This window comes from Cylas formicarius, unplaced genomic scaffold (assembly GCF_029955315.1).
Source record: "Cylas formicarius isolate icCylForm1 unplaced genomic scaffold, icCylForm1.1 PGA_scaffold_7__23_contigs__length_41026272, whole genome shotgun sequence".
Taxonomy (NCBI): domain Eukaryota; kingdom Metazoa; phylum Arthropoda; class Insecta; order Coleoptera; family Brentidae; genus Cylas; species Cylas formicarius.
This window is the reverse complement of record NW_026844352.1, coordinates 36,062,376-36,087,475: the sequence shown is the minus strand read 5'-3', so window position 1 is coordinate 36,087,475 and position 25,100 is coordinate 36,062,376. Positions and strand designations below refer to the sequence as shown.

The 25,100-nt window shown below is 35.3% G+C and overlaps 1 protein-coding gene across 1 annotated transcript in view; it reads left to right on the top strand.

Moving 5' to 3' along the window:
- The first annotated feature begins 2,092 nt into the window (after window positions 1-2,092).
- Window positions 2,093-25,100, top strand: part of LOC132705596 (uncharacterized) — a 38,433-nt gene continuing 15,425 nt past the window's right edge. Inside the window, exon 1 of the mRNA XM_060676273.1 lies at window positions 2,093-2,148. Coding sequence (XP_060532256.1) covers window positions 2,098-2,148 — 51 coding nt within the window. The 5' untranslated portion in view covers window positions 2,093-2,097. The remainder of the gene's footprint in view (window positions 2,149-25,100) is intronic.

Here is a 25,100-nt window from a genome sequence, read left to right as displayed (position 1 = left end):
TCCCGAAAGAAGCACAGTACTATGCCAAGGTTGTATGCAACGCCTGGGGATATTTTATTATAGACTTCTATCAATTTCGCGATATATTTTTACAATATGCTAAATCCATATTTGGAATATTCTAAGACGCATTAGGATCGAATTTAATGTAAACGATTAAGGAATAGAGGAAACAGACAGACCGTTTATTATTATTTGTATGGTTTCGACCACACGGGCCGACATGTGGAGGTCAAAGTGTTGTCACAACCACTCTTAACATCTGTGGTTACCGTTAGTTGCCTCAACAGACAAAGACACCCAGGACATAGGCTTTCTGCATCGTCATCGTCAGTTGATAGATGAGTTTTGGCATGTTGGACTCTTCCTCAGTTTGGTCAGTATGTTGTCCGCCGCTATATTCCTTAATGTTAACGTTGATTTCTGCTGGTGCCAAGAACTCTACGATGAACACTGATTTGACTGGCTATTATCCAGTAATATCTGACCCATTGACCTGTGTTTGGTTGGTGGTCGGTAATTCCAAGATATCTAGCAAGCGTCATTTTCCACTACAGCGGTTATATACCGAAGTAGTGTGATAATACATTACCTAAAAAATATATTATTTTTGCTCTTGTTAAAGGTTTCTATATTTATCTCAATATATTTTTGTCTCCGTATCAGTTTCGTGCCTTCGTTCTTCAAATTTTGCAGTTCTCATGTCTTCTTTTTATGAAATGTTACTGCTAAATAATTGAGTTCCTCTTAAAAAATCATTTGAATAATATTCCATTGTAATTTTAAGTCTTTTTGAAAAAATTATATACCATAATATGTTATATGCTTCGTACAGGATATTTTAAAACAAGTGCGAAAAAATTAACTTAAACTTATTTAAAATAAAGGGCAGTTTGTTTGTAACTTAATTTAAAAACGGAAATAGAACAATAAAATATTATGTATTTACTTATATTTACTATTATAAAAACCCACTTCCCGCATATTTTGTTATTGTTATTGTTATGAGATAAAAAATTTATGTGATAAAAAAATCTAGTGAACTTCTGTCATTTACGGCGTTTCTAATTACCGCTTTATTTGACATTCATCCGTACGTTTAAATAGAAAACACGACTAACTTATTCTTGTTGTATACTAAGAGTTTTAATTCTATAATGGTGAATTACACTAATGCAAAAATGCATGCCAAAGGAAATTCAATTCAATCAATATCAATTTTCCGTTAACGTTTGGTTAGGAATTTTTGTTTTCTACAAGAAAAATTTACGTCTAATGCTAGTTACCTACAGGAGATATGTATTACAAGCAAGCAAGCAACATTATTTTTATTAGTACAAGTACAAAATCCGAATTAAGAAATCTGAATTAAATGACGAAGTCTCAAAGAATAGTTAAGTCTATTTATATCTAGGAGATCTCTCCCCTTTTTAATGACCAACAGTCATATCCCAAATAGCACAAGCGTAAAACGTCCTCGGGATATCTGACGGCACATAGCGTATATCCTAGGGATATACAAACAAAACAGTGGGTCAACTAATAGGAAATCCAAAGGACCCTTCCCACCTAGAAAATGAAGGAGTCTATCTAATCCCGTGTAGATATTACATAGGACAAACAAACAGAAAAATATCACCTGAATCGATGAACACAAACTGGCTGTAAGCAATAAACGAATGACATCGGCAATCTACCGGCACCACCTGCAGTCGGGTCACAGAATGAATTTTGGAGAAAGCAAGGAGATCGCAAACATTACAAAATTCAAGCAGAGAACAATAAGGGAAGCGACTGAAATTCAAAAACATGATAATATAAACAACAGAGATGATGCCTCAACCCTCCCTGCAGTTTGGAAAGTGGTACTAAACTACACTAACAGCGTGATTGCACAGCCTATTGTTTCCACCAATAGCGAAGAAGCGCCAACCACCGCGGCGCAATCAAGTCGAACCAATAGCGAGGTAGCACCGCTAGTCGCGGCAACCGTGTCCCCCACCCCGCCGCGATAGGGCGGCGGAGGGGACCGCGATTATAAAAAGCGCCGCACCGCACATTTTCACCTCAGTTTAAGTGCGGACACGTACGAGTGACATGGACGCGCGGCCTCTGAAGATGCGAAGTGATATTTTGGCGAAACGTCAGGTGAATGATCCTACTCCAAGGTCAAACAACGAACGGATGAACACCCGGGTTAACCATTTTAATGTGAAAATTGTACTTTATAACGGGTGATTCCTAAAATTAATACTTTGTTTTTGGGGGGCGATTTTTGCATCCATTTTAAGAACTATAACTAAAAATATAATTTTGTTCTACAGGATTTTCTCTAACATTTTTGACTTAATTAAAAAATTAGTTTACTTTTGAATGCTTAAATTTGACTATTCAAAAAACATGAAGAGAAAGTGGATTTTATTTTTGCTTTCAAAAACTAAGCACTAAGATACGAAAAGAAATCTAGAATCAAAAAAGATATGTAACCCGAAACGTATAATATTTATATAGGTTATAAAAAAACAGTTTTATCTTAACTCGGTCCAGCACTCACTCTTCAAAAAAGTATCAACTAAGCAATCACCATAATGCGTATTTTATTAAATTTTATTCCTTATACTTTATTTATATTACATTTACGTCCGATTCATTTTTAAAAAACAATGTTAATTTGGCCAATTGTAATTTTCAAAATTTCTCCTTTTTCTTCATGCCCAACCAATTAAATTTCATTGCAAGTTTCTTTGAAATCAGCTGGATCGGAGCTTGTTTTACCAACTCATAATTGCTGCCGCAGACTGATCTTGCTATCTCGTTGATCTAGCAAAATAATAAAAAACAAGGATGGTGGTAGACTACACAACATTGGTTCGTTCAGCTTAGATCCAATGTTGTATATTACCATAAACCTTTACTTACACGAATTCTGCAGTAATAATAATACCACAAAAAATAATTCAAATGAAAGCACTGAAAATAAATATACGCCAAGTCGCCGTATACTTTACACCGCCAACAAAAACAAGGCTGAAAAGGTGGCGGGCGACGAGACGGAGAGAAGCCGACGAGACTCGAGCGAGTCCGGCACGACACGGCCGCTAGTAGTTGCGTCCTTGGTTGCAGCCGAACAGTGTGGTCAAATGGGATCTTATTAACAAATATATTATTTTTACGTTTTTGTAATTTTTTCTGCTTTCTGTTGTATTTTTCTTAAAATGGCGTTTCCTGTCTCGTTCGTGTAAAAAAATAATAATAACAAGTTGATTTTACCGGTTTGATTTCGTTTTTTTTTGGGACTAGTTGGACAATTGTCCAAAATTTAACTTTATAGGTTTCTATTCTTATGTTCCCATAATGGCGCAAGGGGATATCCTCAAGTCATCTCATAAACAAAAATATTATTTTTACGTTTTTGTAATTTTTTGTAAGTTTAATGGTTTGATTTAGCACTTGCCAACACTGACGTCGATGTAGATGTGCACAAGAACGTTACCAATGAAATGTCTCCCAAAACACAAGAAATCTAAAAAAACTAACTATTTTCCTTCTCAGTTGTTCAAAATTTAACTTTTTAGGTTTCATTTTTTTTTTAAGGTTTTTCACTTTTTTCCCTTATTTCTATTCTAATGTTCCCATTATGGCGCAAGGGGATATCCTCAGGCTATCTATTTATATCTGTGGTATATCGTGTACAGTAAATCCTCAAGATATGCATTCAGAAGATATCCTGGGATGTATTTTACAATATATCTTTAGTATGTATGCTAACGTATATCCTAAGACTATACTCCACATGTCCCGGGACATGCGACTTAAATGGCGCATTGACCGGATTTACTGGGGATAATGTGTGCTATCTGGGATACAATCATTGCAACGTTCCATCGATCATCGCCTTATTTGAGGACCTACAAAAATTCCTCCTTTAATTTTGCATCTGAATGAGCGGGAAATTTTCCTCCTAGTCGTGTGGAAGTAAATTTTTATTTCGAAGTCTAAATGCTAACTTTTCGTAAAAATCCCAGATAAACCTAAGTCTCTCACTAAGTTATTAAGTTCTGATTGTGAAAATACCTGTGGTTGCTGAGAAACACTCCATATATCACCAACATCATTAAGGGTATCTTTATCTATTTCAGATTCAGAAAAACTGGTGGTATGTTCTTCCTAATTGGATGGATTTTCAGGTATCGGGACATATGGGCCATGTAGCACTGGCCTAATGCTTTTCAAAATTTTTATTATTACATCGACGAATAATGCACATGCAGAAATTGCAGTCATCATGGTCATTTGTTGGCTCTCACCATATCATAGAATCCCAATCTATTAAACCTTCTCCACATACCTTATAAACAATATGTAGCTCAAAGATACAGAGTAAAAAATTTTCTTTGTACAAAAGAACAGCTTTAAGGCTTTTCTTGGATGAATCAATAAAAAGCCTCTAGCCTGTCTTGTCTTGATTACCGTAATTTTGCTTCTAAATTTCTGGAACACAAAAGAATCACAAATGAGTGATACAAACAAATAACATCGTTTTTGTATTAATTTTAGTGGACGGTGTTACTGTATCTGGGGATATTTAAAAGAATTAGCCTACACTGCCGGATATCGAAAATGTAAGAAACACAGGATGTTTGCGTCTTTTAATATCACATGTTCAATGTTCGAGCATATTATATGGCATTTTCAATATTTACTATAAAAATTGTGTTTTTGTATTGCTTATTTATAGTTATAGTTACTTATATTTAAGGATATTTCTCTATACTATCTTAGGAAATATCCTGTGCATTTCATAGAGAACTGGGAATAAATATCGCGAATATTAATAACAGCCCAATTAGTAACTTTGTCAGCAACACGTGTCAAAACATTTTTTCACGGCGTGGCGGTCGCGCAAAAAGAACAGCTGAAAAATGTTATTAATTTAAAGTTGAAGTTTTATTTCGTTTCCTGGTCCCTGGCTAACTAAGTTTAATGCTTTGGTCGCACGAAAAGCGTGCAACTACAAATTACGGGTCAAATTGAATTGAAAAATTAAAAAGTTGGTCGTAATTTTTACCGATCGTTTCCTAGTTACTTTTGAAAAGCATTTTAGCGATATTACGTCGTGCAATACGCGCCAGATTGCGCGAGGTCCCGGCTAGTTGGGTTTAGTATCAGATTGAAGTGACTTTTTGCAGCTATTTATTAATAAGAACATAGCCCTTTGCAGAAATTGTCGCAAAATGCATGAAAGTGGATTCAATATCCCTGGAAAATTTTATAAGAAAATCTAAGAGACGGAAGAGTTGGATTTTTTAGTCCAGGTTAAAAGGGGATTTTTTTTTATAACAGAAAACCATGAAAAATATTAACCTTAATTAAAAAGTATATTTTTATTTAATTAAAAAAAATAATGCTTTTTTACAACAGTTATCATGCACCAATGATCTATGGAATATTTAGAAGAGGTACGGCAGCAACAAATGAATGAATTTCTTGGTGATTTGGGGAAAAATGTCGGTCGGGAGATTACTTTACTCGATTCAGTTTGATTTGTCAGGATTGGGTGATGAATTTGGTCACAGCTCAGTTATTGCTTGAATACTTTGGCACAATCGAGTAAATACGTCACTCAGAATCACAATTAGCGTCAAGTCTATCTTACTAAAGCTCATTCGAATAGACTGCTGACGCCCGTCGATAGTTATACCCGTCTAAAAGATGAAATTAAGATCACTTCATAATTTATGAAAATAAATAGATCCCTTCTTACAAAAATGGTTGTAGTCTATTTCAAAACTCTTTGAATGCAGAATTGTTTATTGTTTGTATTGTTTCTGGTTTTTACTTATTATTTTTCTATTGTATGTATGCTTTTGTGTTTTGTAATTTCCATGAGACATGTATTTTTTTTATTATTTTTAAAAACTCTTGCAAAAGTTACGGAAATAAAAAATAATTATTCCAGGATATCGTCCGCTCGTTTAATGAATTCCGATTGGAATTTTGGAATTTTTCATTGCTCGCGCGTCGAATGTAAAGTAAATATCAGAAAGCTCAGCGCTGGCATTATCCTCCTTGAAGTAATCAATATTCAATTGAATTAACTTGACGGCCCAAGTTATAATAAATTTTATTTTGATTGCAAATCTTGCAAATATTGTGATCTCGTGGAACTATATTGAAATATAACTTCATAATACCCAGATCCCCAATATTTAATTTCATTCATTTATTTTAGAAGTAATTCCGTTTTTGAATGGATTTGTTAGTTTATTCATATTAATTATTCAACTTTGTCCTAATTCCAAACTCGCTGTTGCATGCGTGCATTATTTATTGCGGCAGGGACGTATGTCGCGGGAAGATGTAATTATGGGAGTTGGAATTTCTCGAAACTGACGTTCAAATGTAATACAGGAAGTGGATCGTTGTGCATGCAGATTAATAATAAATTATATCGTGGCGTATCGTGGACTGCGCGTAGATAAAAACGCAACCAAGAAGTAGGTAATACATTTTCATCTATTACAAGCTGTTGATACCTTCGATTTCGACCAGAATTTTAATAATAGTCTGTTTCTTCGAAACACATTAAGATTTTATGTAAGGTATGTTGTGGATTTGGGAGTTCCTCAAGCTTGTCAACTGCTTGTCGTTCCCTGTCTGCGTGGGACCTAGGCAGGTTTAGCAACTTTTGAGTTACTTATTTCTTTAAATAAATTATTTGTGAACTCTACCAAAGTTTCAAAATTTTCTAAAGTTTATTTGAGAAATGTAGGCAAAGAGTTGTTAAAGCTACCTGTTTGGACTTTTCATTCGCTATATTAGAGTTATATGGACCGGGTTAGTTTAAAGTACCGGAATACTTCAATATGTCCAAAACTACCAAAGCTGGATCTATGAAATTCAATACCTGGAGTTTTTGAACACGCAGAATACAAAAAGGCTAATAGCAATGTTGTCAGGTTTCGCGTTGATATAATATATTATAACTCTGGTAATCTTTCACAGATACACTTCTAAAATTTCCTATGTTGAAAAACCATATAGTTACTAGAAATATATTGGCTATGCCGATATTACAGGAATTTAAGAAGCAATCATGAAAAACATATAGCAACTGTACTTCGGCCTTCGTTTAATGCATTTGGTGCATTTTTCCAGTTATCGTCATCATCTTTAAAAACTGTTTCGAAGAAGAAGCTATCAGAACAGCAAATATAAAACCTAACCTACGTTGGCAACATCTTTAAAATCTGAAACGATGACGCAAATTAACTGAATGACTTATTAGGGCAGATTAACAACAAATACTTATTGTTCATGTTCCAACAAAGCAAAGATCACGACATCAGTATACAGGAAGCAAACACACTCTGAAGGATACCTTAACGCTATCCCAAATTCCAACGATTAAAAGAGGAGTGATTAGAGTGATTAGAGCTTGCATCATCAACAAAGACCCGATCAGCTTATCCGAAAAGTTCAAGGGGAAGACAAGGAAACAACCAACTGAAAAAGAAGATAGGCAAGTACCATCACCAAGACAAAACCTGATACCGAAAACTGCATATAAAAAAATAAGCGCTGTCAGTGCGGACGAGTCTATATTAGAGACCCGACGGTCTACGGAAACCCACATCAAGGAACATAGAAAATATGCTGTGAGACGAAATATCAATACTAAATGCAATAGTCGAAGAAAGACGTAAATAAGATATATTGGTGCAAGCATTTAAAAAAAAATATATGAATAGGCTATTTTAATCACCACTTCATACACCAGCAACCTGATGGTAATTCTCGACGGAATAAGCTCGTATGTACACATAACCTTGATTTAGTAAGTCATCGTTATAAAATAAAATTCTTTCAGAAATCTGTCACTAGACGGCACTTTACCTAGAACATTTTGTCCTGTATTTTAATTACTCCTGTTTTAAGTCGATCAGTGCTATCATTTAGCCACAAATCGGCTTTTTTATTCTCGACCGAATACCTTCTAATTTACTGAAAGGTGATACTGGATATCGCGATATGCATTTCAGTTATGGAAAATCAAAATTACACAAATTACAAAAATTAAACAAATTAAAAAAGTGAAAATATTGCATAAGTCAATGCAATAACATGTTTAATTTAAGTAACATAAATGCATTTAACATTTTCAAAAATAAAAATTATTATTAATAATAATCGGGAATTAAACAGTATACAAAGCTCATTCATTTTCAAAGCACGTTCATTTTCAAAATGCCCACCGTTCATTTCTAAACGTTTTCTTATACATTTTAAAAAATGCCTATTTTGCCTATTTTGAAGATTTCGCAACCGTTTATTTTTTTCCGAAAAAAGAAGTTCATCGGATTAAGGTCTGGTGAGCGAGGCGGCCAAGCTAAAGGTCCTCCCCGACCTATCCATCCACGTTCAAATGCCTGATTTAAATACATTCGTATAGCCAATGTAAAATGGGGTCAACGCCATCGCATTAGCCATATGTTTTGTCTCCACTGCAAGGGTACCTCTTCCAGCAGAGGTGTGTAAGAAATTAATAGGCGAAGTCTAGCTAAAAGTTATTTATTCGGAAACACCGTAATAGAGATAATCATATCGCTTGGTCAACGTATTATGGGGGCTATACCCATGCAGGCAAGTCCGCGCGCAAGTGTGTCCAGACAAGTCCGCGAGCAAGTGCGAAACGAATTGCGGCCACACATTATTCAGGTCAACGTCAAGGTTCGTCAGTTGCTGGGACCTGCTGCTGTGCGAAAAATGAAGTTGGCCTTCGCACTTGCTCTAAAAATCAGACACAATCTGATTCGCTTCGAGCCGCGCTTGGAACTGAACGCGCCGTGAGTTTTGACACATACACATTCGCACTTACTCGCGTGTCTCGACCTGTGCAAGCAAATCTTAACACTTGCCTGCAGGTGTATAGGCCGCTTTAAACAGACTGCAACGCAAAAATATTCTTCGAGCAAGCTCCGCGATAATAGCCAACACCTATGAAAACAAACCCATCAGTGTGCGACCCCTTTGATGACATCACCGTCAAATTATATGGTCGTAAATCTTCTAGCGCTATTTACCACATTTCTCATTTAGCGATCATTGAAAGAAAATACCAGCTCCGGTTTTCTTGCATGTGGGTTTTCAATGTTCCACTGATGCATATTTCGAAAATTGAATGCAGCCACGTTAGTGAACAAACTGACATTTAAGAATTGAGGGTAATTTTGAAGTTATATAACTTGGCCTCCCTATATTCATAGTATCAGGTTTGAATGATGCTCTTTCACCAAGTATTCTATATATGTTGATGAATATCTTAGCAGATGGAACGTTTCTATTCGGATAAGCATCGATATAAAGCCGTCGTGCTTGATCTGCATCTCCATTTGCTCTTCCGTAGCAAAAATGCATATCGCGATATTCAGTATTTGGATATTCCTGATGGATCATCATAGTAGCAGTTGGATAATAAGCTGTTTTAATGGAAACTAATTTTTTTTCAAATTTCATTAAGTCCTGGTAGGTAATTTACAGGCAAAATTTGAGCCGAGAATAAAAAATCGATTTGTGGCTAAACGATAACACTTATCGACTAAAAACAAGAGCAACAATTTTTGAGGATTTGTGATTCTGGTTAACACAATCTGTTCTATTTGCGAATTTTTGTTACATAACTTACTAGCATTATTTTGCAACGTTGAATCGTTCCACCAAGTTTCCGAATTCAATTTTCGAATACCAATCTACAAGCTAGTAGTTTTTATACACACCAACAGAAACATTGAGATATAATTGCAACAAAGTGCAAAGTTTTCTCTGATAAATTTGGGTCAGTAAAATATCGAAGAATTTTTTTTACGCTTTGCGTTGTTTTTCCAATTTTATCTGTCGCCGCGCGATGGCACTCAAAATAAACTTTAAATTTTTCGTAAAAACGTCTTTCGGTACGTTACGGGACGACGTCGTTTTATTACGTCTTTCGGGTTTTACATGCTTCGTAACGTTGACATGTCATAAGTTAAAGTGGAATCAAAACGACTCCACGTCTGCAATGTTGTATAATATAGTAAACCAACGACCACATTTATCTTCTTTGCGAAATTTGATGGCAAATAACAAGCGAAAGCCTATCCCCTAAAGTAAAGCAAACCAGTTTTAATGGAAAAATTATACAGGCTTTAAATGCTACAGGGCTATACAGGCTCTTTTAAAGCAAAATATAAGAGATACATGGATTAAAAAGAGCAAACAAAAAATAATAGTCCAGAAGAACACTTTGGGGAGTTGTAACATATGTTATTTTGAAAATCGGATCAAATACCAAATTGACAACAATAGTTCAACATTTGTGAAAAGCGGGGTAACCTATTGTCTAAAAGGATTTTATGAATTGATTCCCTTACTTTTTGTAAAAATGGTATTTTTCTACCTCCTTCTCTAAAATACCCAATTGTACACCAAAGCAGCGTGCGGCAAATGTCATTATACCACGTCAGTGGTGTTTCTCACGGATCCGAACTACTTCGAACATACCGCGCGGGTTTGGGAGCAAGCGGATGTTTTCGGAGATATTTCTCACGGCTTGAATTTTGACGTTTGTCAATTCTGATCGTTATGTCACTGAATAGCGAATGTATTCGTGACTTTTCTAACAAGAAACCGAAAGTCGCTTTTTAAAAACTTTATTTTTGCAAACTACATCAAGAGCGTATTCAACTGACTAACTCAGAAATAAACGAAACAACAGTTTTATGTGATCAAGTTAACGAGGCAAAATCTAGCTGAGCATCTTTTTCCTATGGATGTAGGGATGGCTCCTGATATAATTGGCTAGCTGGATAATTGGTTCTGGTCTTCTTTCGGCTTCTTTGATATTCCTAACGTTGAGGAACTTCTTATAGCAAGCGTAGCAGCCGGCGATAATCATTACCCCATAAATCGGTAAAATCCATAAGTTTGGAGAATCAACGAAAGGACTTATAGCAGACATTTCCTGTTATTTCTGCAGGATTTGGGCCCGTATTGTATTCAGCTCGTTCAACTTGATGTCGCCGAGCTCGATGTTAACATCTGGTTGAACTGGTAATTCCAATGGCTAGTGCTGGTTGATGTTTCGCTTACGAATAGCGCTTGTCTAGATGATACCTTACAGTCGGTTGGTACATCAAATAAATATGTACCAGTCAGGATGAGAGTTTCTTCTTTATAACTTAATCTCTTGTTTGCGAGGGAAGAGACCAACATACTGATTAGAACCTTCCGTACGTTGGAATTTCGACTTAGTGTTTATAATTTGAGTTTGTTGGCATGTATAATATTATATTTCTTGCAGGGGTCGCTTTTAAATGTGTAGTGCAATTTATTTTTTAACAAAAATTGATATATAAAATTGTCGATTTGGGTAATCACGACCTTTAAAATGTATGTCATATTCTTATCGTTCATGTAAGATTCGATATCGATTTTGAAATTTAAAAATATTTTCCGCAGTTACTGTTAATGGAAACTGTTCTCTAAGTACTTTTCTACTCTAAGAAGTTCTTCAAGAGCTTGAATTTTCTATATTCTGTAACACTGAGTTAATTATTTCTTAAAGGCTTATTAATTGATATATGATAAACAGTGAATGACCTTCCGTACCTTTAATAAAAATTATTAATTCATTAATTTCATTTTTTAAGATTCTTTCGTTAGTAGCTATTTTGCGAATTGTTATATTCAATTGTGTTATCAAATTAATAGAAACCGTGTTTTGCTGAGCTGTGTTAATTTTTCTTGATTCTGCTCAAGGATTTGAATAATGGCGTCATAACGTTCGCCGTCAAAAGTATTTAATTACTAAAGGTGTAATTTTTCTTTCTGGGAGGGTTTAAGTTACCATATGAATTTTTTTCTTCCATTCCCGTGAAAACCGTTTTATGAGCGAAATCTAATTTACTGGGTTTTTAGAAATTTTTCGCGGTTTTCTGTCTTATGTGTTCCTTCACATACACCATTTGCTGTGGTTGAAATATTTCAGGATTGTCGCAATCGTTATTCAAGTTTTGGATTACAATTTTTTTTATTTTGGATTATTTTTTTGTTTAAATTTGAATATATTTTTTTTCATTCCTTTGTAGTCGTTGATATAATTATTAACCATTTCATCAATACTAATATCGAAGGGAGTAATGTCAATTGGCTACAGTTTTGTTACACAATGGCATATATCATTTTTAAGTGTACAGGTGATTTTAAGAATCCTTGAGTGTTTAAGGGAAGAAAATGTCCTAGTAATGTTGACTATAACCTTTCGACTGTACCGTTTGAACCAGGATGATGAGGGCTAATAAAATAAAGTTTTATCTTTTGCAAGCTAATCAATTCCGTTATTAACAAATTGGTAAATTCACGACCGTTATCCGCAATTACCTGTTTAGGGATTGAGTGATGCGAATAGAATAAACAATCTGCAACTTCAACAGATTCTATATTTTGGAAAGCTGTCAATGATGGTTTGAAACTCACGGTAAGGGTAATATTCATTTTTACGTTGACTGGGTGCCGCTCATACTATATATAATAATATTTACATATATAATATAATATTTACTTTAAATTTTTTGTTCCGTTTCCTAGATTCCTCTGTGGTTCGATTTTCCTTCGTGATAGCTTTTAATTGTGTCTTGCATGTCGTCTTTTTTGGTAACGTCGACAAGTTTTGATTTACCAACTACTTCTGTAAAAGGTTCGTATATTTGGGGATTTTCAAAATGGCGGTGGTATTGAACGTCGAGTTGACGAATTCTAAGACATTTTTTTAAATTATTTTGAGATATTTCAATTGTAAAGCGTTATTTCTTTCCGAATAATATTGTTTTAGGTTTTGTTTACGATTCGATTTGCGCCGTAATTAACAGGGGTTTCTGTTATCGCGATTCTTGCAGCGGAATGTTGATCTGCGTTCGTATGTATAGTAATATTGACATCGTCTGGAACATTGGCAGCGTTTTTGGTGTCAGGTAGCGCAATGATAGAAATATTGTCTTGGCCAGGGTCATTATTATTCTTTTCTGTATAAGACGTTTCAGCATTATTATTTGGAACGTCGTTATTTTCCGGCGGGGCTTGATCATTTTCGAGGCTTTTGTTAAAACCGTCCATGTACTGACTTAAATTAAAACTATGGTTTGTTTTGTTAGTATGTATTTCGATACGAGAAAACACGTCCACATTGTGTTGAGCTTACCCTTATTGTCAAATATTTTATAATTGAATTATTCTAGTTTTATACGGCAGCGCAATAACTTTGAATTAGGATCTTTTAGTGAAAATGGCCATTGGAGGGGCTTGTGATATGCAATGATATTAAACTGTCTACCAAAAACGTAGGGGTGAAAATATTTGGTTGCCCAAACTACACGCAGAAGCTCTTTTTCTCTACCGTTTGACATGCGTGCGACGTAAGCTGCGGGTTAATCAGCTCCGATTGGACCCTGCGACGGTACAGTGCCTAAAGCAGTTGCTTTTTAAAAACTTTATTTTTCCAAACCACAAAAATCATTAGTTTACCGCAAGAGCGTATTCAACTGACTAACAAATAAGCGATACAACAGTTTTGTGTGATTAAAAACTAATGCGGCAAAATCTAGCTGAGCATCCTCTTCCTCTGAGTGTAGGGATATAGTATACAACATGTTTAATGAATTAATTAATCAGTCGCACCACTGGTGCCAAATATTATAATTATAACTGTATAATATACTATTATCATTTAAAATAATAGCAAAATATTATAATTTCAATTGTATAATATACTATTATCATTTAAAATAATAAGAAGTCTAACGTTAATAATATTTTGGGTTTAATTATCCCTTGTGTTTCCTTGAAAGAAAGGTGGGTTAACTCTCTCAGACCTACCATACAAATACGTAATAATAACGTAATAATAATAATAATAATGTAGACCTTTATTTTAATAAGGAAAACAAAATTTTGAAAAGGAAAATCACGTTTAGTTTATTTCAAATTTTATAATGGATAAAACAGAGTCAATCTGCTACACACACACGAAAGTCTGTGACAACTTACCTTGCAGTTTCTCTCGAAGTCATTTAGAATATTTAAAGATTGTTAGCAAAAACTATATCTAGATTTTCTTTATTCCAATGAACATAAAATTCTAAACTAATCCCAAAAAACAATTATGATGCGTTCTTAGCAGGACCCAAACACGCTAACTGAAGCCATAAATTTAAACCCCTTCCTCGTTTATGACCTTATATTATAGAAGACCGCGATAATGATTTTTAGAGCCTTTTTCATTTCCTCGGTAATCGCTCGCAGCGCCTACGGAAATCCGCCACTGAGCCCAGAATTAAACCCCTTGATAAACATTAAAACATCCCGCTTTTTATTCGCGGAAATCAGCATCTTCCCATTTTGAGGTCTCACCATTTTGTTGTAATTTGTAAGGTTTGATATTGAGCCACACGGCAACCATGAAGATTAATTTTTATCGACCCATCTGTCGATTTTTTTGATTTTCAGATTGATTAATTTTTTTTTTCTACTCCCGTCTGTAAAATACCCAATTACCCACCGGATTGAAAATACATCGTTTTCTTTTATTTAATTACTTTTCGAATTTCTCTCAATAAGTTAACAACCAAGCATTAAAATTAACAAAGAAACGGAGATTTATCAAAACACATCTTGTAGGAATCATAATATGTAAAAATATATATATTTTCTACTCCCGTCTGCAAAATATCTAATTTCCCACCGATCCCATGAATCCGAGTCACTTCGGACATTTCCGGGATTTTACCGCACGGATTTGGGAGTAATCGGATGTTTTCGGAGATTTTTCCCACGCTTTGCATAATATACTATTTCCGACTGAATCTGTACCAATTTCTTATAACACATATTTGCGTCAAATTGGTGCCAAAGTTAGCTTAAATACTGATAAATAACCTATTACATAGTTAGTTGAAGTAGTATATTAGTAAATGCTCATGCCATTAAAGAGTTGATAAAGGAAAACTTCCGAAAATAATTTTTAAAACAATAAGATAAAACAGAAACATTACAACACATAACAACAGCGTACCGTATCTCATGCCCCTCTTTGATTTCAAAAGGAGGTGTTTTGTCCAGGGTGCGCAAAAATTTGTTGCTTGCAATAGCATTCCTAGTTTTAACATCCATATATATATATATATATATATATATATATATATATATATATATATATATATATATATATATATATATATATATATATATATATATAACCGATAACGTGCCTACAAATACAAAAATTTTAATTTACTTTATCTATTTTAATTGTTGCAATCGTTTTGGTTAGTTTATAGCTATCTTCAATGTTCTGTAAATCTCCTGACGATTACATAATGACACTGCTTGTAATGAATAGAGCAAATCTTAAGAGGACATTACCAAAAATTCCATGAATTTTTTCTCATATCTTTTTTTTGAAATTTATGGCGTTTTTTTTTGAGCAAATCAGGATCAAGTAATTCGCATGTTTTAATCAGTCTTAACTAACGAAAATTGTACTGAGAATCTAATTGTTTTATTATCAATTATTTTAAATTAGCCTTTGTGTACTTAATTTTAGGGACCGTGTATATTTTAACGTGTTCTCTAACAATTCCAATTGTCTTCTTTTGGAAAATTTTACGCATAAGATCGGAGTTCTGACGCGAAAACTTTCTTTTTGCAGCGGCACGACGTCCGAGAGGAAGGACATCGATCCGAAAATTTCTGCAGACTTCTGCTTCCAAATAGCCTGACCGTAAAATCGTTTGTCATTGGGAGTTCTCGTACATTAGTTTTTGAAGCAGATCGTCTCCAAGATTAAGTGCTCGCGGAGCCGGAGGTTCAGATATTGGGATCGCCGGAAGCGAAAATAATGCTTTCGTTGAGAAATTGGAGTTTTAATTTATCACCTGGATTTTCCTTTCATCGTCTCGACGGGTCGTCTGTCGTATAAACCTTAACAGTACACAGTTAAAATTTCTGACTTAGTAATTTCGGGCATCTTTAGTCTAGGCAGATGGCTTCATTAGATAACCAAATAGAGTTGTGAAGTACCGACGAGATGGCGAGTAACTTTCCTATTTTTCTTAAGTTTTGATCTACTTATCTACTTTCAGAAAGCCGCTAGAAATATAGGCAAGTGGAAGATGTAATGATTATTTATATGTATTTGCCAAAATATCTTGCGACCCTCCCCGAGCGGGTAGTTTGTTCAAATTGGAAAGATATTGTGAAATATATACACTGGGGAGCAAAAAATTTAGGTCACTCAAGAAATTACAAATTTTACACCGATCGTCGAACTAGTAGGTAGTAAATTGTCTAACCTACTCTATTTAGTTAAATTTCTCAGCTCTTGGGCACTTCTTAGAGCCCATTTCCACCTTATCCAGATAGTGACTAACAATTCTGATGGTGTGGGGTCTAGTATTATCGTGCATAAAAATGCCATCTTCGCCCATTAGAGGCATAGCATGATCACTCAGAATTTCTTTCAATTTACCTGTGAGCTGTTAGGGAGCCATTCTGTATAAAGACCAACTCTGTGGGTGCTTCCGAACTGATTCCCACCCAAACCGTAACCGAACCACAACCTTGTGGAAGTGTTTTTTTAATAAAACCTGGGTCTCCTTCATACTTCCCGACGTCTATATGACCCAGTGAAGCAAAAACGGGATTTATCGGAAAACAGTACCTTGCTTCATTCATAATCATTCCAGTCTAAGTGATGCCGTCGGTATAATGGCTGCTCTGCACGATAATCCATTAGCACGAAGCCTTCTTCTAACAGTCCATTGGCCAACATTGACATTTCCAGCTTTTTGAAGTTCATTTCGAAACCAAACAGCAGAAGCTGTCCTATTCCGAAAACTTGCGGATACCAAAAATAGATCATCCGTTTGGTTGGTGATCCTTCTTCGACCGGATCCTGGCCTTCTAGTGATCAAGCCATTCTCCTCGTAGCTTTGGTATACATATTGTATAGCACATAGACTCCTATCAACAATTCTTGCGATTTCCCGTTTTCCTCGACGATCTTGTATCAACTCTACAATTCTAGCGACAAACAATAGGATCTAAAGACAGACATACCAGTTAAATACTCCTTAGATCTAAAATACACCAAACAATCTTAAGTTTAATGGGGATAAACGAATAATAAACTGGAAAGTATTTAACGCACGAAGTTTAATTAGGCCGAACTTAATTTATTTCATAAAGTCAAAACTACACTGAAAATAACTGACAGATAACAAATATCTCAATCCGCATTTGTCGAAAGGCTACTGGACCTACGATTCTGCGATAAACCTTGTCTTCCAAATAATTTGAAATTTCTTGAGTAACCTAAATTTTTTGCTCGCCAGTGTATAAAGAAAAAAAAACTAATTGCCAATCTGTAATTATGAATGTTATAGACGTCGTAATGGCCGCTAGCTTTTAGACAGTGGAGTCGGGTTAAGATGGTGGCTTTGAGCCACACGTGATTAAACTCACTACTAGTCTGGGATAAATTGGGATAAATGGTGTTAAACTGTTGTGCAAGAATAGAGAGACTCAAGTTCTGAACACCAGATTCCAGAATAAGTATTCCAGAATTTATAAAAAAATACTACAGGCATATGATAACATTATATTCCGGAATATCATCCGTTCGTTTGTTGGAATCCTGCGGACGTTTCGCCAAGATCTCAATTGGCATTTTCAATGCTCCCGCTCCGAAATCACTTCGAACATTGTCGAGTTGTTTATTTCGCCCGATCTTAGTTGCGATGTCTCCGTTGAATGCGAATCGTTTTCCACGTATTGGATAAATGCAGAACGTCGTCTCTCCGATTTAGATGTCAGGACTTTTTTGTCTCCAGGGCCTCTCATATAATCCTGGTCCTAAAATCAGCAATATTAGCTATTTGTTTGAAATTTTATGGCCTGTTTGGTGTTGGTGCTGAAATAAAGCTGATATTGTTTGTTTATTTCTGATGGCTAATCGATGTTCATCAAGCTTGGCTGAAATCCTTCTATTGGTCTGCCCCATGCTGCACGATCCGCAAGTTACACTATATACTTGGGTTTCTTAATATTGTTCTAGCATGATGATATTTGTATGCCGTAGATATCTCATGTTTCCTCAATATTCGGCCGATTTTATCAGTAACCCACTGCACTTTTTGTTGAGGTTGTTGTTGCTTGCTGATTGCCTTGCTCATGGTATCCATTTTGCCGAAGACAGGTCCTAATTTTCCTCAGTTCACCTTTCTGTTCTTCTCGTTTGTGAGTCTGAAGGACCGAGAAGATTAATTGTATTTGCCACTGCCTGTATCTGTGATGGGTGGTGATGAGATTTAACTTTCAGATATCTCTTAGTTTTTGTTGGTTATCTATAGACTGTGTCCCTTTTCGGTCTCTGTGATGTGCACACTTAGAAAAGGCAGACTGTTATCCCCTTCAAGTTCTATTGCAAAATAAATCCTTCGATGAATAGAATTCAGATGGTTTTGTAATTTCAGAAGCTTTCCTTTGCTAAAAGACCATACGACAAATACGTCATCAACGTATCAACGTCCATAGTATTGGCTTCAAATTTGTCGTCGCTATTGCTTCCTTTTCGAAGTGAACCACGAAGCGGTTGGCTATCAGAGGTAAGAGAGATGATCCCATTGCTGCTCCATCTATACATAAAGAAAGCATTTTTCAGGCAGTGTCTTGACAGATCTGTTATGTACCGCGGAAGATCTTCGTTTTCTTCTATAAGCAGGAGTGCGTCCTCTACTGGAATCCTCGGGTATAGAGATTTGACGGCGAAATTTGCCATAATGCCGTCCTTGTCCATCTTGAAAGAATTTAAAATCTGGACAAATGTTTTTCTAGTTTAAATACTGGTGAGTTAAAGGCGCTCACGGATTGGACGTAGAGAGAATTTTAGACAACGGCTAGATTTTTCCCTGTGAATGAGTTTCCATGTTGTATCCTCGTTTATTGATGACTCAAGAATTTTGGACTTGGTTGTTTTTTCTAAATACGTAGTGGATAGTAGAATTGATATCTGAATAAAAATATAGAAGAATATATTGAAGATATAGAAGAATTGAAAATAAATTAAATTCGCCAAAACGGCACCACCTATTTGGGACACCCTGTATAAACTGAGGCCCATCTGTCAAACTGATTGAGTAGTGTATCATCTCCTTAGTCGGTGGTTAATTTTTCATTGTAATACCTGACTCAGTAGAAAGAAAAAAAACACATAACCACAATTTCTGCCTAAACTACGCAAAATTCGAATAGGAATTTCTTAAGAAACTGACCTTTATTTTTACTAAGGATTCGAAAAATAACGAAATATACAGGGTGTTCCTTTTAAAATAATAAAGTTGATGTCGGTGGTGGGACACTTTTGGGTCACCCTGTATCAACATCATTATAACATTTCGAATCTTCAGGAGAATCCAAGAAACTTTTGTTCGAAATCGTATAGTGGATCGTTTAATTTGGTACACGGCGTACATTATCCAAACACTGAAAAGAAATGAATTTTAAAGGTCTTCAAAGTGACTAAGGATGACGGGACGCATAATTTAAACAAGGTTAATCAAACTAAGGAATAAACTACTAGAAGAAATCGAGCAACTATATCAGTCGGGCCCACAATCCTTATTCTAATACACGCCAAGACAAACAGTAATGTTTTAACGTATTAATAATAACATTTTGATCGAGGTGCAAGAGGAAATAACGAAGCCACCACCCGTAACATTTTGACACAATCTAGTCAGCGGACGCCCCCTGTCCACCTCTACAGGAAAAAACCAAAGGTAATTAAGCGCGTCCAACAAATAGAGGCCCGTGCATTAAAAAATCAACGTCCGCGAAACCGTGCGACGGTTCGTTTCCCTCAAAGGCCTTGGACTTTGTCCGTATTTCAGCCCCTACGTGCGACGTGTATTTATGCTCCCCTGTTTGTCGAACGGAGCGCCGCCACCGCTACTACCATCACCCCAGAGTTCCGTAATTGGTTCCGCGGGTTACCGCAGAGTTGTTGTTCCCCGCGGACCGACTGCGGCCGAAAAGTATTTCCTCTAGATTTAAGGGAAGACCGTACAATGTGCGAGCGAGAAAGGCAGAGAGTCGGGATTTTTTTTCAGTTCTAGGGAATGTATTTTTCATCTTGCCGGACTGGCGGATATAAATTAAAACGTCGCGGAAGACGGTGTTTTCGCACCGGTGCCGGTGGTGGGGAGAAGACGGGAACGATTTTTTATCCTGAGTGGGATGAAGTGACGTTTGATGAATTAAATTATTCCGGAACGCGCGACACGCGTTATTAATAAATTAATAACAATGACAGTGACAAAAAGCTTGAAGCATGTGTGACGAAACCCTGCATTTACCTAACAACTGATTAGCGTATATAATCAATAAACAAAAACAAAAGTATATAAAAAATATAATAACTAATTAGAAAACTAAAAAAAAGCGCCCCGACCATGCGCAATGCGAGACGGGATCACAAAAACACACTTTCCACATTCAAAACCGCAACAAAAATAAATGACTTTTGAAAAGTAGCCGTACTATGCTTAGGAACCTTGAACTGCCGCCTAAGACATTCGGGTTGATCGAAGTTTAAAATTCTAAGAATAAAATTAATTGTACATTGGACACTCTGCGATTAGTTATATTCAGTATTTTATTGCTACTTAAATACGGTGTAAAATGATTAGGAAATGGGATATTGTAGGAAAAACGCATATAAGAGTTTTGACCTTTCTGTATGGCATGAGCTGTGTGATTATTTAGTGAGCTTCCATAAACAACATGCGCATAATCAAACAAAGGCAAGATGAGACTAACGCACAAATAGTATTTAGTTTTAGCGGGCAAAACTTTTTTTAAAATCGTAAAGTTTTTTTTAAACGCATATAAGCCATTTTCAGTTTGTTATTAATATATGATTGAAAAGCAAAAGATTTTTAAAAAATTGCTCCTAAATCCTTAACCTCCGTAACGATATGTAAATAGTATATTACGAGCATGCAAAAAGTGCGGTAAACGACATTTGACCCACTAGTTTATTTGGCACGAGCGGAGCGAGTGCATAATAAATGAGTGACTTGAAAAGATTTCCGAACCTGTTGCATACTATAATTTTTCTACGACCGTTGGTTTTTAGGTACATTTTCACAAACAACTCGAATACATTCACTGTCATGGCCTCCAGAATTGACAAACGTCAAATTCAAGGCGTCAAACCCGTGCAGTAAAACCCCAGAAATGTCCGAAGTGGCTCGGATCCGTGGTAAATAAAACTGACGTGGTGAAGTGACGCTTCTCGCACGCTAGATCGATGTGTAGATAGGTATTTTGGAGACGGGAGTAAAAAAAATCATTATTTATAGAGGACTTATAAGTTGACTTTGACAAAATAAATAAAAACTAAAAGTTCAGATTTTCACGAAATTATATATTTTCCCATGTCAATTGTTTCGACAACATCGTGTCTTTATCAAATGTAATATTTACAAATTACCTGCTACTATATATACCGAAAAATGACAATAAAACCTTAATTAAAGTTGTTGTGAGAATTTAAGTTCAATAAAAGAGAAGTATTTAAATCTAATTGATCGTTAAGCAATACATTTGAATGTCTCATTTTGTTAATCTCCATGGCTTCCAATAAATTTAATTTTCTACTTTTTGTGGCTGTATGTAAAATATTAAAATTGTCTTCAAAAATGTGTTTTTCTGTGTTTAACTGTAATAATTAGAATCTAGACTATTGTTTTTAAACGCTCTTTTATGTTCGTTAATGCGTTTCTTGAAGGATCTACCTGTTTGTAAAAATATAAATTTTAGGACAAGATGCATATTTCAATCTGTAGACACCTGATTTTTAAGATTTTGAACATTTCGTTTTATTGTTTTTTAAAAATTTTCCTATTGTGTTGTTAGTTCTGAAAGCTATTTTAACACCACATTTTGACAAATGTTTTGAAACTTTTTCCACTGGGTTCTCCTATGTATGTAATTGTTTTAAATTGTTGGTGTTCTGTATTAGGTTTCGGATAAATAGAATTTTTATCTATAATGGACGGATTGTAGCCGTTGTTCAATGTTGTCATTTTCTGTTGAGAGCGGCGTATGAAGTCTGTGTATAAAAAAGTGAAGTGCAGCCATTTTGTGCATAAGGGTGATTTGACTGTGTCCGTGTGTGAAGGTTTATGATAAATGGAAAAATATAATTTGTTTTGCGTTTTCGTAATAGTTAAATCTAAAAAATAAATAGAATTATCCTGTTCAATCTCGATATTGAATTTTATAGGATTATGCAATGAGTTAAAGCAATTTAAAAAATAATTCAATTGTCTGTCCGTTCCAACAAAGCATACCACCATAGAAAACTTTTACTTAAAGGATGTTCTAGTATGACATTTTCCAAATTATCCATAAAAAACTCGGCTAACAAAGGACTAAGTGGATTTGCCATTATCACACCTTCCTTAGAGATGTAAATCTGTCCATTAAATTCAAAATAATTTTGGTCTAAAGATACTATTAAGCAATCCAATAAATCTTGTTTCACCAATGGGTGTTTTCTAGTGGGGGTGAAATCTATTAAATCTATCACATCCATAGGCGGAATACTGGGAAATAAGTTTTGTGCATCAAAAGACAATAGTGTTGCGTTAGGGATTTTCATATCTTTAATTTTGTTGATTAATTCAAAAGAATAGGATAGGTAGGATCGAGTTTCATACATTGAAAAAGTTCTGGTTCAAGAAAATCGTTGGTCTTCCCTTTATCTGCACGTGTAAATATTATGTTATTTTCAGAAGCTTTGTTTTTGATAGTTTTTACTAGTGACATTTGAGAAATTTCTTGGTGCTTGTTGTTATCTATTAATTGAGAGTTTATTATATTCGCTAATATATGTTCGTTTTAATTAAAATCGTTAATGTCCTTAATTGCTAATTCAACAGTCTGATTCTCTATTAATGTAGGAGTGCTGTAAGTTAAAGTTGAAACCTTTTTCCAGAAATTCAACTTAATTTTTAGAACATGTTGTGTCTGTTAAGTTTAAGAACCTGTTTTAAAATTGGTGGACGGTATACTTTGTATTAACTTGCTTGTTGTTAGATATTTTTGTATTAGAAATAGAATTGAAGTTATGGTCCACATAATAGGCGGATACACTGTTCAAGTCAAGATTGAAGTTTTTTGGAGTCCTCCGTAGAAAAAGAAATGTAAATTTGGGAATCATCTTCATATTGGTACATCATTAATTATTTGATATACTCATTCATATATGATACTATATAAAGACTACACCATAAAGATCCCAAAATTGAACATTGGGCCACTGCAGTAGTGATTGGGTTATAGTTAGGTTTTTCTAGGTTACATTGCTTTCCCCAACTCCAACACGATGCAATCTATTGCTCAGATATTGTTCCAGGGACTTAACATATCCAGCTGAGAAACCGAAATATTGAAGTTTTGCCAACAACATATTGTGATTAATTGTGTCGAAAGCTTTACTACAATCCAAAGGAGGCAAACATGTAGCTTCCCTCCTATCTTCATTGTGGCGAATATCATTCAATAACTTAACCAGACTGGTAGTTGTACTAAAATGAACTAAACCCTGATGATTTAGGCTAAATTTACAAAAGTAGACATTTGTTGGTAGATGTGCATCTCTATTATTTCTGAAAAAACTGAGTATACTGATTGACTCGCTGTCAATAATATTTATTAAAAGATGTCTACAGTATGGAAGACAGAGCTTGACATCTTTTATAGAAATTCTTCATCTCCAGTCGCGTTCGTGGATATTCCATTTATATTCTGTAATAATTATAATTTATTTTATCAGTTGTAATACTATCAACGACTTGAATGCACGATGCAAAAAATTTAAAACGTAAGTACTTCGGGATTCATGATTTCTCCGGGAGATCACCTATTTTGTTTCTAGTAAGATTAAGTCGTTTTGCCCTCACCCAAAAAATCCTTTATTTTTTTGCCGAAAGGTCTTTAAGGATGCTTAATATAATTCCTAAGTCCGCTGTCGGTCTGAAATCTAGCTGGCGTTTTGTTTTTAATATATTTGTTTGCTGTATTGTATACTGGATTGTACTGTATTATATCGTTATAATTAAGGGACTGGATAATTTTGGGCTACTTTGTTTTTTCGAAAGGTTTAACGTTGCATAGACTAAATTACGGTCATTATTTGTCAAATCACTTAGACTTCCATCACCTCCAAAAGTTTTAAGCTAGTTGCTAATAAGAACTTGGCGCGGATGCATTGCAACGGATAAAGCCGACAGTGTCAAAAGCATCGAAACAACATCCGGGATGCCTTATCGAAGCTGACCAGGCAGACTCACAAACCTAGTCCAATAATTATTAGTCACTATAGAACCAGCATTGCCGGGAATGCTAGAAGGATAATGAGATTTTGACCACAGTTTCTATCCTAGAGGCCGTTTCAGATTGCCACTGTGATCGGATATGAGTAGGGTATTAGAGATTTATTGAAGAATGAGACTTGTCCTCGTCTAACATGAAGAACGGACTCACTAGAATCGGGAGTGAAATCGTCCTCCCTTATTAAAGTACCAAATTTTTAGAACGGTCCTACGTTTCGTTCTCCATAAACGTCTCACTTACCATCGACCGTTAAATCTGCAAACTAAAAAAATGCTCTACACGTTACAGAAACAGACTATAGCAACACTTGGTAGTCCGCTTAGAATGCGTTCGCCGTCTATAAATTAAATAAATCCGACCCGGTTCCGCTGTGGCTTTCCCTTTCCCTTTATGTCAAAGTTCTTTTATTACTTTCTTACGGGATTCAAAAGTTTCCGCGCGCGCAAACATTAGAGAATTGTAAAGGCGAAAACTGTCAAACGAACAAAAGCCACCTTCATCAAACGTCGGGCGGCCGCGAGGATGATTGATAGCCGAAGAATTCCCTCGCGGGGTTTACTAATGGATTTACTAATCATAATTGTTATTCGGCCGTTATCTACGAATTC